Source organism: Falco punctatus (genome assembly GCF_963210335.1).
Source record: "Falco punctatus genome assembly, chromosome: 1".
In the NCBI taxonomy this organism is placed as follows: Eukaryota; Metazoa; Chordata; class Aves; order Falconiformes; family Falconidae; genus Falco; species Falco punctatus.
Window position 1 is genome coordinate 57,324,927 of NC_137580.1, and position 16,734 is coordinate 57,341,660.

The following is a 16,734-nucleotide window of genomic DNA, read 5'->3' on the forward strand; positions in this document are numbered from 1 at the left end:
GGCTGCCCTCCTCCCTCGGGAGCTCCTGCCCCTGTAAGCCCCTCCCCCCCCCCCCCGCGCTCGGGTCAGCATTTCACTTCTGAAGGAACAGGGTGACACACAATTATTAAATGAAAAGTTTGAAACAGGGGAAACATAAATGCTGTAAGCACAGCTGTATGACCGACAACACGATAATCGCCCTTGGGTGTGATTTTTGGGTGACGGATGACATTTCTTACCCTGGTTTGAATATTCGTGTGTCGCCTGCTTCCCCCGCCTGCACTGACTGCCCTGCAAAGGCGTCACCTCTCCTCACCGGCTTCTTTCTGGGACCCCACCGGCAGCACGCGGTGCCCCCCGACCTCCCCAGCCGGCTTCCACCCCCCCGCGCCCGCTGCGCAGCCCTCACCAGCACCCGGCAGCTTGCCCGGGGGGGCGAGCGCGGCTGGCCCTCGGCAGGGGGCCGGTGCTGCCCACCCACACGGCGGGACGCTGCGGCACGGACCGACCTGCAGATGCCCAGCAAATCCGCCGCCCCCCCCCAGCCGGGCCCCCGGGCTGCGGTGCCGGCGCCACGTGGGCTGCCGGGGGTCGCCCCGAGGACGGGGGGGGCCGGGCACGGGTCCCCGCCGCCGCCTGCGCTTCCCTCGGCCGGGGCCGGGCGGCGCTGGCGGCCGTCGAGGCGGCGGCGAGACACCGCCCACGGCGGGGGTGGCCCCCGCGGGTCCGGGCAGCAGAGAGCGGGGCGCGTCCGCCGGGATGCGGGCTGCAGGGGCTGCCGGGGCCAGCCGCCGCCGCATCCCGCACTGACGCCCCCCGCTCCCTCCTCCGGGGCTCAGCGGAGAACCGGCGGCTGCCGGGAGCCGCGCAGCCCATGGACGGCTCCGCGCAGCCCCCGACGGCGGCGGGGGCCGGCGGCCCCGACGACGGGTCGCTGGCGGGGGGCGGCGAGGCGTTCGGGGACCGCTCCCTCAGCCAGGGCTTGAGCGTGCTGGTGGGGCTGGCGCTCTGCGTGACCATGCTGGGGCTGGGCTGCGCCGTGGAGCTGGGGCAGCTGGGACAGCAGCTGCGGCGGCCCGTGGGGCTGCTGCTGGCGCTGCTGGGGCAGTTCGTGGCCATGCCGCTGCTGGCCTTCCTCCTCGCCCTCATCTTCGCCCTGGACGAAGTGGCGGCCGTGGCTGTGCTGCTGTGCGGCTGCTGCCCCGGGGGCAACCTCTCCAACCTCATGTCGGTGCTCGTCGACGGGGACATGAACCTCAGGTAAGCGCCCTGCTCCCCCTCGCCCCCAGCCGCCCGGGGGGCTGCGGCGGCCCCGGAACGCGGGGAGGAGGGGGGGGGGCTGCTGGGCACCTGCGGCGGTGGGGCCGGGGCGGCCGGGCGGGCGCGGCTGGAAGCCCCCGGCGCTGCCCTCCTGCCTCTGCCGGGGCGGACGGGTCTTACACGGCCCCCGACAGGCGCCTGCCGCCCTCTTCCCTGCAGAGCCCCCCTGCCTGCGGGGGCTGCGGCTTCCCGGGGCTGCCCCGCGGCCGGCCGGGCGGTGATCCGGTATCTCTGTGGTTCCCCCGGCGCAGCATTATCATGACGGCCTCCTCCACGCTGCTGGCCCTCTTCCTGATGCCCCTCTGCCTCTGGGTCTACAGCCGCCACTGGATCAACACGGCGCTGGTGCAGCTGCTGCCCCTGGGGGCGGTGAGCCTGACGCTGGGCAGCACCCTGCTGCCCATCGGCCTGGGGGTGCTCATCAGGTACCGGCACCCCCGCGCCGCCGACCTCCTGGTGAAGGTAGGCATGGCCCCGGGGTGGGGGGTGGGCGATGCCCGGGCACGGCACCGAGGACCGAGCCGGGCAGCGGAGCCTTTCTGGTCCCTCCCAACCAATGGCAGCTTCACACAGGCATATTCCACTACTTAGGTGGAATATGAGGACTTCTAGTCTCGAAATCAAACGGTGGGACAGAGATGGAAAACGAGGGCTATGGCAGGTTACCCCTCCCCCAGCGCACCGGGAGGAGGGCAGCGTGGCGCTGCACCCCGGCAGGCACCCCTGGCCTGGAGCAAAGGCATTCCCCGGGGTCGGGCTCTCTCCCAGCTCCCGCTGCACCCAGGGCAAGCAAAACCAACCTGCAGTCACAGCGGCACTGCCTTAAAACGTGCAGACGGGTTAGGTTTATTACGGAAGGAAAAGTGAAGCACAAGCCCTGGCACTCGTGTTTCCCAGCAGGTCACCCCAAAGCAAAATGATGGAGGGCAATCTGAGCCCCTTTCTTTCCTGGGTTATGATCAAACACCAGCAAAGTCCCAAGTCGGAAGCAAACCCGGGAAGGGCAGTGCAACCATGTTTTGCAGTTCAGACCCTATCTAGCCTCTGCCTGCTATGCTTATCCTTTTAAATAACCCACTTGTTGTTTATCAATATCTGTGTCTGTTGCCAGATTTCCCTGTGGTCCCTCTTGGTGACTCTGGTGATCCTGTTCATCCTGACTGGGACCATGCTGGGCCCAGATCTGATGGCACATATTCCCGCATCTGTCTACACCATTGCAGTGCTGATGCCTCTGGCTGGGTACGCCTTGGGATACGGCTTAGCCACGGTCTTTAAAATGCCCCCACACTGCAGGAGAACAGTGTCTTTGGAAACAGGGTGCCAAAACGTCCAGCTCTGCACCGCCATCCTAAAACTCACCTTCCCCCCGGAGCTCATAGGGAGCATGTACATGTTTCCCCTGCTTTACGCGCTTTTTCAGTCAGCAGAAGCGGGACTCTTTGTGCTGGTATACAAGATGTATGGAAGAGACAGCTACAAACAAGATACACTCGGCGAAGAGGAAGACACAGATATTTCCTACAAGAAACTGAAGGAAGAGGAGGTGACCGATACTTCGTATGGCACAGTGACCACGGAGGAGCACAGCTCTGTTCAGATGGAGCCGGTGCAGACGGCGCTTTAGGCAAGATAAGGAGGCGATGCCGGGGGATGTGTGATGTGTGTTGTGCTTGCAACCAGGCTGGGGCCACGCTCACTGCTGTGTGAGCGGAGCTGCCCGGCCTCCGTCATTTCTTCAGCTGCTCCCATTGTACAAGGTGATGTGTAAACGTTAATTACCGTGACTGTTGTATTTCCTCAGAAATAAATACGAAAGAAAATTTAAAAACGCAGGGAAAAGTACGACTGCAATGCAAACCAGTAACCGTTCGTCTGCACGCAAGGAGGCTCCTGCCCGCCTGAGCACAGCCGGGATGGGCAGGAGGAAGGTGACGAGCGTTTCGCAGGGGTGAAGCCGGTGCGGTGCCGGTTGCGGATGAACGGGCAAACCACCCCGCGCGCGTGTACCTCTGTGCCTCCCACCCGCTGTAACAGCGTCGTGCTCGTTGTTGTCACCACAAATACATGGCGAAGCTGAACCAAACCCGTGTGCCCCCCTGATTAATGGCGCGGGGGCGGCTAAGGGCGGCGCTGGCTGGCTCACAGGGGCGCTGCGCTGGGGGTGGGGGTGCCCGGCCCCAGGCCCGCACCGCGCGGGGATGGGACGGGGCCGCTGGGGCCGCCGGGGCCGGCGCCGTCAGGGGCGGGGGAAGCGCGGCCCCGGCCCCCGCCCCGCCCCGCCCCGCCCGGGGTATTTAAGGCCGCCCCCCGGCGGTCACCCCGGGTCCGGCGCGATGGTAGACGAGGCGATGGAGAGCTACCTGTACACCACCTACCACCCCTACTCCTACCGCTACCCGCCGCCCAAGGGCAAGGGGGGGGCGGCGGGCGGCTGGCGGCCCCGGGGCAGCGGCTACTTCACGGGCTACGGGGAGGCGGCGGCGGCCGAGTACTTCGACAACTACCAGCGGGCGCAGCTGAAGGCCATCCTCTCCCAGGTCAACCCCAACCTCACGCCGCGGCTCCGTAAGGCCAACACCAAGGAGGTGGGCGTCCAGGTCAACCCGCGGCAGGACGCCTCGGTGCAGTGCTCGCTCGGGCCCCGCACGCTGCTGCGCCGCCGCCCCGGCCCCGCCAGCGCCCCCGGGCCGCGGCCCCGCCAGGCCGAGCAGGAGCAGGGCAGCCCCGCCACCACCAGCACCCGCGCCGTCCGCTTTCCCCGCACCATCGCCGTCTACTCGCCCATGGCGTCCCGCAGACTCACCGCCTTCCTGGAGGAGCCGGGCCCGGAGCCGGAGCGGCGGCCGCAGCAGGAGAAGGCGGCGGCCGTCGAGGAGGAACCGGACGCGCTGCGGGAGCAGCGGGAGGCCGAAGCGGCCGCCGTGCGGGCCAGCTGGGAGAAGCCCCCCGAGGGCGGCGCCGAGCCGCTGCAGCAGTGCTCGGCCGAGCCGCCGGAGCAGTGTCCGCCCGCGGCCCCGGAGCCGCCGCCGGCGGGGCCGGAGGGGAGCCAGGAGGAGCCGGCGGCAGCAGCAGCCCCGCGGGCAGAGCCGCCGGCCGCCACCCAGCAGCGGGAGCCGGCGCCGGGCAAGACCCGCCTGCGCTTCCAGGTGAGGGGCGGCGGGGGGGCGCGGAGGGGGCCGGGCTGGCCCGGCAGGCTCCCGTCCCGTCGAGTAACGGCTGTCCCCGGCAGTTCCTGGAGCAGAAGTACGGCTACTACCACTGCAAGGACTGCAACATCCGCTGGGAGAGCGCCTACGTCTGGTGCGTCCAGGGCACCAACAAGGTAGGGCAGGCTCGGGTCCCCCCGGCGCGGCCCCCCGCCGCCGCCCCCGCTCACCCCACGGTGTCCTCGTCCCCCGTCCCCCCCCCCAGGTGTATTTCCGGCAGTTCTGTCGGACCTGCCAGAAGTCCTACAACCCGTACCGCGTGGAGGACATCACCTGCCAGGTAAGGCCCCCCATCCCCCCCCCCCCCGGGTCCCCTGCCTTGCCCCGGGCCGCGCCGCCGACCGTCGCCTTCCCCCCCCCCAGAGCTGCAAGCAGACGCGGTGCACCTGCCCCGTGAAGATGCGCCACGTGGATCCCAAGCGGCCCCACCGCCAGGACCTCTGCGGGAGGTGCAAAGGGAAGCGCCTCTCCTGCGATAGCACGTTCAGTTTCAAATACATCATCTGAGGGGGATTGGGGTTTGGGTTTTTTGGTTTGGTTTTGTCTAGAGCTTCTCTGGAAAACTGCAGGTAGAGCAGGGTTTTTTTTGTTGTTGGTGGTATTGTTGAAGGTACTTACTGAAGTGTAGCTAGGAAAGCAAGCAAATAAAAGTACTGCAAAGCACTCTCAAGTGATCAGGTGGGTTTGTGCCTGGCTCAGGGGGTGCATCTTGCAATTTGTGTAACTTGCATAGGGGAAGAGCCTGCAAATAATGTTTTGTAAATTGGTGATCTTCTGGGCAGCAGGTGGCTCAGAACCTTGTAGAATCCTGAGTGGGCAAGGATCTCTTAACTGCTCCTACCCTTGAACTAATCAAACCCTTGACGTTAACATCAAATTGATAATCTTCAGTAGGTAGCAGAGCACCATTCATGAACACCGAATAGTGTTCACGTGCTGTGCATGCTTCTAGTCCATGTAGAAAGTCTCCTGCACCTGTTCTTAATCACTAGAAAATGAGAAATGCTGTGTTAAGGAATCGTCACTTCTACTGGTACAGGTGGTCTGAATTTAGTTAAGCTGGTGTTCTTGTCTTGTAAACTAAAAGCGAAGAAAGCTTGTGGTTAATGCATCCGCAGGGGCAGTTCTCAAACTGTTGAGGGAGTCACTGATGTTACTGTCTCTTGGTAAACAAGTTGCCTGTCTTTACTTCCACGAGGTTATCAAGAGAAGCGATGCTTCAAAGGCTCAGAGTATGATACTGCATTTGCTTGGCTTCCTCCTGTGCCTCGCCTGCAGGTGCAAGAGCAAGGTGCATTTAGTTATGGTTTAGGTGCCTGCCATTGGGGAAGGATCGAGCTCCCACACCCGGCTGGGGCTGCAGCTAGGGATTGTACTTCTGGTGTTTGGTAGTAACGGCAGAACCGGCATGGGTACTCCCAGGTGATGCTCTGTGAAGCCTGTCGGTGCAGTCGGTGGTAATGGCCTCTATAGGGACTCCGTGCTTCAGCAAAGTGTTACAAGCTGACTCTGGGACTATAGCATCACCATCTCAACAGATTCACAAGCTAGTAAAACCTATGCCCCCACCCCCCAGTCTGCCCTGTGGCCAAAGAGCTGTGTAAACTTGGGGGGGGGGGGGGGGGGGGGGGGGAGAAACTACCTTTCTGGGAGTGTTAATAAAGCTGTTAAAACTTGAAACAGCATAATGATGCACGAAGCCTTTTCGTAGAACTCTTGAGGTAGCTTCTACTTAGACTGATTTATCTTGGTTGTAACAAACCTACCTACCCCTGTTCCCAGAGTACTTGAGAAGGCTCTTTTAAATACTAAAGGGGGAAGCAGTCTGAGCCAGTCTCCATAACAACTTTAGTGCCAGGTGGTCTTGAATCCCTAAATGGAAGCTAGCGTATGGCAGGGTAGGCAAAAATTGCCCTTTGTACCAACAAATGTCTGCTAGAGGGACAGTGTTAATTCTGTAAGCTTAACTCATCTTGTTGTAGATTCCTGCTTTATTTTAACATGCCACTTTGAACTTGCTGTAGTAACTAAGGCTTAATGCCTCAACACCAATTTATTGCCAGGTAATTTTATTCTTGCTCCATTTGTTATTATAGCAGCACGAGGCACTCTGGGATCAAGTAGATCTACCACCTCCAGAATGGGGTGACACTGTGGTATTCCATGCTTCTGCCTGAAGCATTTTGCCATGTGCCACTGTAGAAGGAAATATCCCTTCCTTTAACAGCTCACTGAAAGGCTTTCAGTCTCTGTTCAACTTAAAAGTACAACTGCAGCTGGACAGTTTTCTGTTGTAGCTGCCTGTGCCTTGCACTTAACCTGTAGTTACACCAATGAGCAGTGGCAAGTCTGCAGCTTGAGGAGGAACACAGCTGAGGGCCCCCTCTGCAGCTGTGTGCCCATTATCTGACTCTGCTTGCAGTTGCAACTGGGATGCCTTTTTTTTATTTCCATCTAAGGATGTTCTTCAATATATTTTCCTGTTTGCCTTGCCCATTTTTAACAGCTGTAGCCTGTCCCTGATGGGGGGCGGGGGAAGACTGTGGTGAGCCCGTGTATCTTGTAATGAGTTTCAGAACTTGAGCTCTGTGCCATGGGTAGCATGAAGTTGTACAGCAACTCACAGCAGTATGAGCTGTCACGTGCTCCCTGTTTATACAGCTGTCCCTGCAAGCATTGCTTTGAGGGTTACTTGCTGTGAATATGGTGACTTTGGGGCAAAGATTATCAGTAATAGCCCAGAAATACAGTACAACTTGAGTTGTCTGCACTAACTACAGTCAAAGCAGCAGTTGCTTCTGTTGGGTAAGGTGTAGAACAGGCGCAGGCGAGCTGTATGGTGTATTTCAACAGCAGCTGCCCAAGCAAGCAGCTGATGAAGGCTCCAAGCAGCAGGTAGTGGCAAAGAGCCACCCCTGCCTTCATCAGCTACTGCAAGGTTTTAGGGCTGGGAGGAGCGAGTGCAGTGGGCAGCAGTATTAAACAAGCTTTTCTTCATCCTGTAGCTCTGCGTGTCATTCCTCTTAGATAAATATATTAAATGCTTTTACTGCTTGATGCCAAAGTACAGTTCTGTATCCTCTCCCACTTTACTGCTCCGTTATGTCCTTGACAGCATCCACTGTATCATGGGCACAGATTCCTAGACTCAGCAGAAAGAAGGAAAGCTACTCATGACCTGTGATTATGCAAAGCAGAAAGGAACAGCCTCATGCTGCTAATTCATCAAAGATATCTTGCACTTGCTCTGTACAGCTCTTTCACAAAGATGCTTTTAGTCAGTGCTATATTCACTGCATCTTACAAAAGATGTCTGATGCTTTGCCTTGTTTGTAGATGGCTTTACCATACTCTCAGATTTGGCACAGACCTGGTCAGGTAATGTAGTGTGACAGCTTATGTGGTAGTTGAGAATGAGTAATTTTGGGGAAGCTTCACAAAGTTGAAGCAATATCAAAGACCATCAGCTAGCATGATTCTGTTCCATAGGGCAGGTTCTGCTAGTCATCGTAAACTGAGATGTGCAACATAACAAATTATGTATATAAATTCAGCTCAGAGTTGCTATGAGAAATCTTTTAACAGCTTCAGGAGATACGTAGGAAAATGCTGGTGCCATTGACAGGACATAAAAGGAAAAAACATGATTTCAGGGCACCTAGGCTTCTTTTGTCAGTATTCAAGTCTGTTTAGCTAAAGTATTTAAACTCTAGCTTGTAAAAATACACAAAGTGACAGATACAATGTCTTTTATTTTTACAAAAAAAGCTGGTAAAAGATGAAGTAAATAAAACTAATGCACCACTAAATAAAACTACTTATCCCCAGTAAATACTTATTAAATAATTAAGAACATCTACAGTACCACAAAACCATCAAAATAATACAACTTTATCAGGAACAGGGGAAAAAATACAGTTATTATGGATGTGCCTTGACCAGTTACAGAGCTTGTTAGGATAACATAACTACTGTCAGCAGTCCAACAGCGTGCACAGTGCCTTCAATTAATGCATTTCAGCATAATTACATTTCTAGTGGGGTCCAATTCCCCCCAAAAGGCAGAGCTAAGAAATTCAATTCTACATTCTAAACTCTGGAATTATAACCTATTAAAAAAATCACAGTGGGTAAGAGATGTATATAAAAATACCAGGTGTTCCTTTCAAATCACAGGAATTGTGGGACTACATTCTTTTCTGGATTTTTTTTTTGGTTTTTTTGTTGTGTTTTTTTTCTTACAAAATGCTATTGGTTTCAACAGAATCCAGTTTGTTTTATGCTACAGACTTTGACACTGAACTATGAGTATATTGCCTGTTTGCATGTTTTGGTAGTCAGGTTTCTTTTTTTTTTTTTCCCTCCTTCTATATAGTCCCAATTCCTTAGGCTTGAGTCATGAAGATGCATGTATGTGCATTCAAACTCTTTGAACCCTGCAGACTACTCAGACTGCAAGTAATGTATGTGACTACAGATAGGGAGACACCCCCCCCTTCCCCTCATAGCTTTATACACCTACTGTCTTAACAGTGCATTGCACAAATTTACAAGAAAAATACTGGTTTTGCACTATACAGTTTCTAGAATATATACAGAATAAAATAAGTTAACTTCTAATGAGAATTGCTGATGGGCAGCATATATCTTTAATATACATTTTAAAGTCTCTGCAGGCAGCTACTTTTTGGTTAGTTATTATCAATATTTGTAACATAAGCACTGATCAGAGAACTGAGCAGCATTCCAATAAAGTTAACAGATATATTATTTCTTTTAGAAACACTGGGAAATCCCAGTTTAAAATATTATTAAATGTCCTAACATTTACACACTATGAGGATTAGATCTAATAAAATAAAATTTCTTCAAAAATAATCTTGCAGCTCTTTTAAGCATGCTCTGAGACCTTATTTAACAATCATCCATACCTTCAAAAAATCACCTGTCACATAGCCATACATTCTAACTCACACACATCATCTTCTTGTTACAGACAACAAAAGCAAATAAAACATTGAGAAGTCAATGGTTTTTGCAGTTGTAAGTCATTCTACTTGTGTTTGACCACACATTCTTCACGATGTTGCAAAGTGTCTCAGTAGATACTAAGTTGACTATATATCTACTACTGCTGGAAAGCCAGGAAGCCTTGCAGGTCTTCAGCCAAAAGAAACCAGCCTTGGTTTTAGCCTCATCCCACCTGCAATATTGATTCAACCTTTAGAGGCTGTTACTGCAAACACCATTTATAGTTCTGTTGCAACAGAAAATAATGCATATATAATGCATTACATTTAAATTTAAGCCCTTTTCCTTTCATGTAGTTTTTATACATAAATTTAATAAAAAAATACTACTGCCACACAGCTACTGTGTAGAAAGAGCAGTCAAGTAAGATGTTCTCTTCTGATTTTTACTTTTAATGAAACAATTTCTTGCTGTGATGAAACTGTTGGTTGTCAGGGTTGCTGGAGGGTGTTTTTTTTCCCATGAAAGGTGCTCAATAATAGTCTGAAGCATCTTCATCATAATTTCTTTTTGAAATGACAGCTGTTCAGAATCCAGTGCTCACAAGATTTATTCCTGGTTTGACTTTCCCTAGAAGCCGATAGGATTGCACCATGCGTAGAGACTCTCGAATTTCTAGGTTAAGTTCCATCAGCTTTGAGCTGGCCTCAGACATGTCTTGGTTGGAGCCTACTACTGCAAAACTACCAGTCTGACCAAGTGTCTGATGACGGAAATATATGTGCAGCAAGGTTTGAACTGGGTCATCTTCAGAACTGCCAAAGATGTCGTGGGGCCAAATGGATCTGTAAACACACAATTTGTATATAAATATTAAAAAGAAAATAGTTACATATTCTTGCTCTTTCAACAAATGTTAACAGAAGACATAGGAAAACATCAGAGAAATGTTTTCTTCCATAGAGTCCTGATAGTTAACAGTACCATTTACTCAGAAATTCTAAAGAAGTAGTACAACTAGAATTGCTTTTCTTTAAATTGCAATGTATGTATGAACAAGGTGTAATGAAGCAACAGTTCTTGTCCTTTTCGATAAGGACATATGGCAAGAGCTGAAAAAAGCCCTGGAACAGTACCTATCCCCATCTTTAAATTAAAAAGGCCCATTAGCAAATCCAGGTCTGAAAGCAGTCCTGTAAGCACTTACCTGAAAGCCTTGACCTGTGCTACAGCTGACACAAACTCCTTGTTTCTCAGGGTTTCAATGAGAGAGTGAATAGCTGTTTCTGTGCTAGCTTGGGAAGCCTCTGCAATTTCAATTTCTTCAATACCGCTGTCAGACGCAGCCTCAGCCTCTTTCAGACAGCTCTCCAAAAGAGCAAGTTCTTCAGACATGTTTATGACCTAAAATAAATACGAGTTACCTTTTCTAGTTTAAATGTATTTTCAGCCAAATTAACTTCCAGCAGATCAGACTTAGATTTTTTCCTCCTCTTTGCAATCGTAAATGAGAGGCAGAAAAAGTATATCCAAATATTTGGTGCAGTTGCTTAAGTATACAATTAATTTAATGGCCCAAGTGTGCACGTCAGGTATTTGGGCTTTCGCTTGATGAAGTTGCCATCTTAGTTCTTTTAAAATTTGTTTCAAAAAATACATTTCTTTCTCCCCACATCACTTAATAATGATTAAAATGACAGAAAGAATTCAACACTTTGGAAAAGTACAGCAGCAACTGTGTTATTACAAGGACAACTTAAATATAAGGAGAAAAATCTGGAAGACTGGTAACCCAGCAGAGTAACTGTAGTGCAGCCCGTGTATGTAACACTGTCTTCAGCTTTAGCTTCAATGTATGAATAAAAGGCAAGGCCATCGCTCAGAATATGATTCTACATTTGACTGACTTAGGCAAGAAGTGGGACTGGTGTGATGCAGACCTGCCACAACGTTGTCCAGACAGAAATGAACTCGCTCGCTCACAGCCTCTACAAAAATCTAGAAATCTAATTGAGGAACATGCATAACTTTTTCCTAAGTTACTCAAAACCCAAAAGACTTTCACCCAGCTTTTTCATTTTCCTCCCTACTATATCAAGCAAGACCAGGTCTACTGTTTTTTCTGGCTACCTCTATTCTTCCATTACAGACCCAGGGGAGAACTTCTAGAAGACACGGTATTAATAGCATAATGTATTCAGATTAACTCGGTTAACATCACGTATGTACCACACATGCACAGCTGAAGAACATATTTTACTTCTAAAGTTAGTGCAACTAAAAATGGAGTATAAGATGTCCAGAATGTGTTACTAACTGCATTTAGGATGGAGACTAAGGTTGTAGAGTAATTGAATGGTGGCTGAAGCATCACAGTTACATACATTGGCTGGTAGCAAGTGACAGTGTTCGCAACAGGAAACACTGGGGTGATGGAAAGGGGCTTCATCAGAACTCTGTTGATTGGACTTGATGTGCCTTGATTGTAGCTTGATTAGAATAGAGCAGGAGTGCTACTGAAATATTTTAAAACCTCATCACTGGACTCCCTGCATTCCTGTCTACTTAAGAGCTTTCAAGCTGTACAAAAATCAACATAGATAATTTAACATTTCAGAAAATTCTTGCAAGCTCTGCTTAAATCTTTTATTAATTGACTGTGAAACAGCTGGTGCTCTCCTTCAGTTTCTAAAAAGGTGTCCCACTGATGAAAATGTTATCAAAATGTGTTTTGAATTGTTTGGCTTTAAAATGTCAACAATTAGGAGCTAAATGGCATGGTTTTCATTACCTCTGCTTCTTTTTTGATTGTTTTTACTTGGCTGATGAGTTTGCAATAGGCTTGGAACAGAAGCAGCAACTGGAAATGCAACTTGTATAGCCTCCGACACAACTCCAGCTCCTACAAATGCAAAGAACATTATTATATTCAGGAGGTGCAAAACATCTACTATCCAATACAAGAGACAATAAATGACAGCTTCCTCAGTATAAGAATGTACAGAATTAAAAGTAGCTATTTGGTTACTGAAGAAAATGCCAAAGAGACTTAGAAGCTAACGTAGCGGGAAGCTAATGAAAAGCAGATGAAAGCTTCATTCAGTTCTCAATTTACAGGCAGCCTCTCTGACATAGGTTTTAAGTTTACTTTTTAATGCAAAGTTACATTTCCAAGAAGGGTGGTGGGGTGGGATGTGAAGTGATTAAAAAGGCATTTTGAAATGTCATGTTCCAAGACAGAGTTTCATAGATCACTTAACTTTTATTGTCGATATTTTAATGTTTTAAATTCAAGATCTCATATCCAAAAGAAGCAGTTGTAGTCTGTAAGTATGGGATCTTTCATAACCATTAATATAAATATGTAAGCACAGTATATAATCTCAGTTTACAACTGCCTGATGGATTAAGAGGAGATTAATACCATTCTTGGAGGCAAAAATAACGTTTCCTTTATAAAAGGTAGTTCTGACTCTTACTGTAGCAAATACCACATGATACATTCTTAAGGAAATAACAGCAGCATTAACTTATGCACTGTCTTGCTTCCATTTTTATGCATCTAAAACAGTAGTCAAAGTGCAGACAGTGTTAATACTGCTTTACATATTGACATGAAAGCTAGTGCTAATGCAATAATCTTCTATAACGTTCTACTAACTACAGGATCCTATTATCTACAAAGGACCAACAGTTCAATGGGTTAGATAATGCAAAATTGAAGCACACAGCATTTTTGTAATCATCTATGACAAGACATCACTATGTCACAAATGGACGAGACAGATGGAGACCAGTTTGGTGACTGGCAAGGTTAAGTATTTGATAAATCAAGAACCATCACTTACTGCTAGAATTTCCATTTGCTAAGCAAGAAGATGAGCAGGTCACAAAAATACAAAGAAAGAAAAAAGATCAAGAATTAGTGTAGGAAATAATTTTAATTGGGGTAAAAGATGTCCCAGGCAAAATGGAAGAAGAAATACAAGTAATAAGCTCCAAATATTCCTTGAATGGAAAAAATTAACAGACTGAATTTGAAGTGAAATTGCTTGCTGCTATAACTAGCAATAGATAGCATTCACTTTGTTGTATCTGCACTGTACACTTAAGGAAATCAAAACCAAGGACACTGAGGTTTGAACATCTGTACAATGCTTCTTACTTGTTCTGTACCACTAGTTTAAGCAAAAAGGATACTTTTAAAAGTTTGAGATGTAATGTTAATTTGGATTCTAAACCAGTTCAGAAAATTCTTGATTTTGCTAAACTCAATTCTCAACACCTCATTGTGAGATTTCTGTAATTTAATTGCACTTGGTTTTTACAAGCTATTTCAGAAAAAAAAGTTTGGGAAAGAGGGACAGGGAGAGAAATGATCAGAAAATATATTTGTCAGGCCAAGGACAGAAACTTCACTTCTGTGCTTTGTACAGCGCTAAGCGTATTGATGGTATTTAAGCAGGTACAATGGTTATAGTAAGCATATGAAGATGCAACTGACGTCTGATTCCAACAGGCAGAAGCAGTTGAGCTTTACTAAGCAGAGTTACACACAGTGTGTAAAATAAGTTATACACTGTGTGCTTAACAGACTATAAACATTGCATGGTTTTGTTCTGTACCCTGTGCTACCATATACATAGCACAATTGTTATATAAGCAAAAACTCATGATGCACAGAACACTGCAAAGAGATAAGATCTTGAACCGCTAAAGTCAACAAGAATTCTGTGAATTGCTTTAATGAAGCACAGAAATTCAGACTTCGAGGAATAGCAGGGTCGATTATTTAATATTTTTAGTCATTAAGTTCCAGTGTTCTTTAAGCTAAGCCTCATTATTAGTGTAAGCCATAAATAATCCCTCTCCCCAAAATCACACCTTGATAGCTATTCTAAAAATTCAAGAAAGGTTTTCCTTCAAATGTGGCTTTGTACTGCTGCAGTGTTTTTTCACATACTTGCGCACTTGAGGAATAATCTGATTTCTCTACCTGCCAGTCCCGTACAAATAGTCTAGCCAGAGTCCAGATGCATTCTTTCAGGCTTGTGTCTAAGTACTAACAGCAAAAATCCAATAATTAGATTTACTTGCAAGTCTGCTGGCAATGCACAAGCCAAAACAGAATTCATCTTACTATTCCTTAGCTGTATTGACCACAGTACTAAAAGTTAGTAAAAAAATCTCATTTGTGTTAGTGAATGAAAAATACCTGTTGAATGCAGCAGCTCTGTTTTCCTGAGGAAGATGACACCTATGTATTTTTAGCATTAACTGATTGACTGGATAGACTTATCAGCCCCACACTCCATTTACAAGGACTTTCGAAACAGTGATCTTACTTCTCAATCTCCTTCAAGTCACTATAAGCTTCTGTGAATAAATCTAGAACTTCTGTAAACTGTTTATATCTATGAAGCAGGATAACAGGACTCTGCCTTCTCAATGAATACGATATATGGAAATGATTCTAACTGAACCTGTAAGGGCAAGGAGCACATAAAGAAAAAACTGCCAGCATGCCTTACAGGCTAGGATTGAAAACCAAAATCAAAACAGGCCCCCACAAATAATCCATGTGAATGGTCACATAACTCCTTTTCAGAGGCTGTCTTCAAACCCTGCAGAAATGGGGAAAAACAGATAAAACTGCCTCGCTCAGAAACCATGGTTCTGTCTGTACAGGCTACGTGAAAAGCCTGCGTGAGGCTTTTCCTCCATTTCTTGGTTTCCCTAGCTCTGCAGTGGGAACAGTAACATTTACCTTCATGGTAAGAACAGTTGCGTTCTAACAGTTAAATGTCAGAACAGTTTCTTGGTGTATATAAGCAACATTCTACATATGGACTGAAATGCATACATGCTTTTTTATTAATATATAGAACATTTACTGTATTGTGATAGTAAATGTTGTTACATATTTCTAAACACATACCAGTCAGTATACAAAGATGTAAACCAAGTGTAAAATACACTAAATGTGTTCATTGGCAAAGCAAAAATCCTTGCAAATGGTAGCAGATTATTTGGCTGTATTAACTATATTTCTCCACATTAAGTTGTTTTTTAAAATGTGCAATTTCAATGCAATACAAAAATCAACAGTATTTTATCACACGTTTCACTACTCTAAAAATTCAGGTGCATTTTGTGTTTGAATTTAAAAAATATATATGAAAGCAAATGAAAACTGTATAAAAGAAGAAACAGTCCATCACATGGTAGACATTCCTGCTGCTGAACACAATATTTTCAGCAGCAGAAACATGACCAAGTGCATCAATGAATAGTTTCATTGAATACAAGGAATAAAATTCCTCCTTTTTCAGCTTGAATTTAGGATTTTTGTCAAAATGTCATTGTGAAAAAGTAAGTTCATCTGCTACCTGCAATTTTACTTTCTTACATCTTTCACTGCTCTTATTACAGGACTCTAGATGGCAGATTCCTTGTACCTACTAATGACAGTTTTTGGATTTGCTTTTTTATCTACAGTGTCAACATTATGCAGCTACTGTTCTTTTTTAAAAAAAACAAAACAAACCCTAGTCTGTCTGGGGAAAAAGCTATCACTTAGTATAGCAATTAGTAATATTAAACATAGATGACTGCCATGCAAATACATAAAAAATACTGAACTAATATTAATAGGTTACTTCACCTATTTCTGTTAGGTGATTTTCTGACAGAAGTGTTTCATGAGATTTTTGCCATACTGCCACTTTACTCCCTGTTCCTTCCCACCCAAATAATGGCTCCAGAAAGGTCATATGTATTTATATAGTACTAAATATAAATATATTAAATTCAGTAGAGGTTGTTGGCTGGCCAGTTTATTTGAGCATATACACAGAATGCTAATTTTTTTCTTCTAGAAACGGCTGCAGAAAAGCAGACTTGCTGGTACACAGATGGTATCTAGTCTGCTTATCTACTCAGTGTTATTAAGTCTAGAACCCAAGATGGGTTGCCAACTTTTATTAAAAAGAGCCTTTTTTATTAGACCACTACTTCATAAGAATCTGAGTTTCCAAAAGATAGGATGATAACCAAAATGAAAAGCTTTTTCTACATTTTTAATCTCTGTAAATATTGGAATTTTTGTGCAATAGATATAAGGGTGTTTTTTAATCTCTTATCCAGAGACTCGCAAATGACATACACCTACCTGGGCATCTGTGTTAGTGCCATGAATACCATCATCAGTACCAAATGTTCTTTTACAGTCTTCTAGCCACTGCAAAATAAA

General features: G+C 47.3%; 3 protein-coding genes across 8 annotated transcripts in view; 2 read left to right on the plus strand and 1 right to left on the minus strand.

Annotated features, from left to right (window-relative positions):
* Positions 1 to 269: 269 nt before the first annotated feature.
* Positions 270 to 3,448, plus strand: SLC10A4 (solute carrier family 10 member 4). The gene is made up of 3 exons (XM_080404375.1): positions 270 to 1,242; positions 1,554 to 1,764; positions 2,414 to 3,448. The coding sequence occupies exons 1-3, from the start codon at positions 857 to 859 to the stop codon at positions 2,927 to 2,929; spliced, it is 1,113 nt and encodes a 370-aa protein (XP_080260501.1). The 5' UTR covers positions 270 to 856; the 3' UTR covers positions 2,930 to 3,448.
* Positions 3,449 to 3,472: 24 nt separating this feature from the next.
* ZAR1 (zygote arrest 1) lies at positions 3,473 to 9,041 on the plus strand. 2 transcript variants are annotated; one of them, XM_080404252.1, is made up of 4 exons: positions 3,473 to 4,451; positions 4,535 to 4,627; positions 4,717 to 4,791; positions 4,875 to 9,041. In XM_080404252.1, the coding sequence occupies exons 1-4, from the start codon at positions 3,504 to 3,506 to the stop codon at positions 5,016 to 5,018; spliced, it is 1,260 nt and encodes a 419-aa protein (XP_080260378.1). In that variant the 5' UTR covers positions 3,473 to 3,503; the 3' UTR covers positions 5,019 to 9,041. The 2 variants fall into 2 exon arrangements, with proteins under 2 accessions (XP_080260378.1, XP_080260377.1); XM_080404251.1 differs by having other exon boundaries at positions 3,473 to 4,605; positions 4,717 to 9,041.
* Positions 8,874 to 16,734, minus strand: part of FRYL (FRY like transcription coactivator) — a 179,603-nt gene continuing 171,742 nt past the window's right edge. For 4 of the 5 annotated variants that reach the window (XM_080403806.1, XM_080403807.1, XM_080403803.1 and 1 more), the window contains 5 exons: positions 16,654 to 16,722; positions 13,331 to 13,348; positions 12,274 to 12,384; positions 10,690 to 10,886; positions 8,874 to 10,327 (listed from right to left, as the gene is read on the minus strand). In XM_080403806.1, the coding sequence (XP_080259932.1) occupies positions 10,069 to 10,327; positions 10,690 to 10,886; positions 12,274 to 12,384; positions 13,331 to 13,348; positions 16,654 to 16,722 (654 nt within the window). In that variant the 3' untranslated portion in view covers positions 8,874 to 10,068. The remainder of the gene's footprint in view (positions 10,328 to 10,689; positions 10,887 to 12,273; positions 12,385 to 13,330; positions 13,349 to 16,653; positions 16,723 to 16,734) is intronic. The other variant, XM_080403804.1, reaches the window with a different exon arrangement.

What these genes read in the sequence shown, in the direction of transcription:
- SLC10A4 (XM_080404375.1), top strand. Translation starts at nt 857, where the DNA reads ATGGACGGCTCCGCGCAGCCCCCGACGGCGGCGGGGGCCGGCGGCCCC. An exon ending in GACGGGGACATGAACCTCAG is followed by an intron (nt 1,243 to 1,553) that starts GTAAGCGCCCTG and finishes CCCCCGGCGCAG; the next exon opens with CATTATCATGACGGCCTCCT. An exon ending in CCGCCGACCTCCTGGTGAAG is followed by an intron (nt 1,765 to 2,413) that starts GTAGGCATGGCC and finishes GTCTGTTGCCAG; the next exon opens with ATTTCCCTGTGGTCCCTCTT.
- ZAR1 (XM_080404251.1), top strand. Translation starts at nt 3,504, where the DNA reads ATGGGACGGGGCCGCTGGGGCCGCCGGGGCCGGCGCCGTCAGGGGCGG. An exon ending in TGGGAGAGCGCCTACGTCTG is followed by an intron (nt 4,606 to 4,716) that starts GTGCGTCCAGGG and finishes CCCCCCCCCCAG; the next exon opens with GTGTATTTCCGGCAGTTCTG.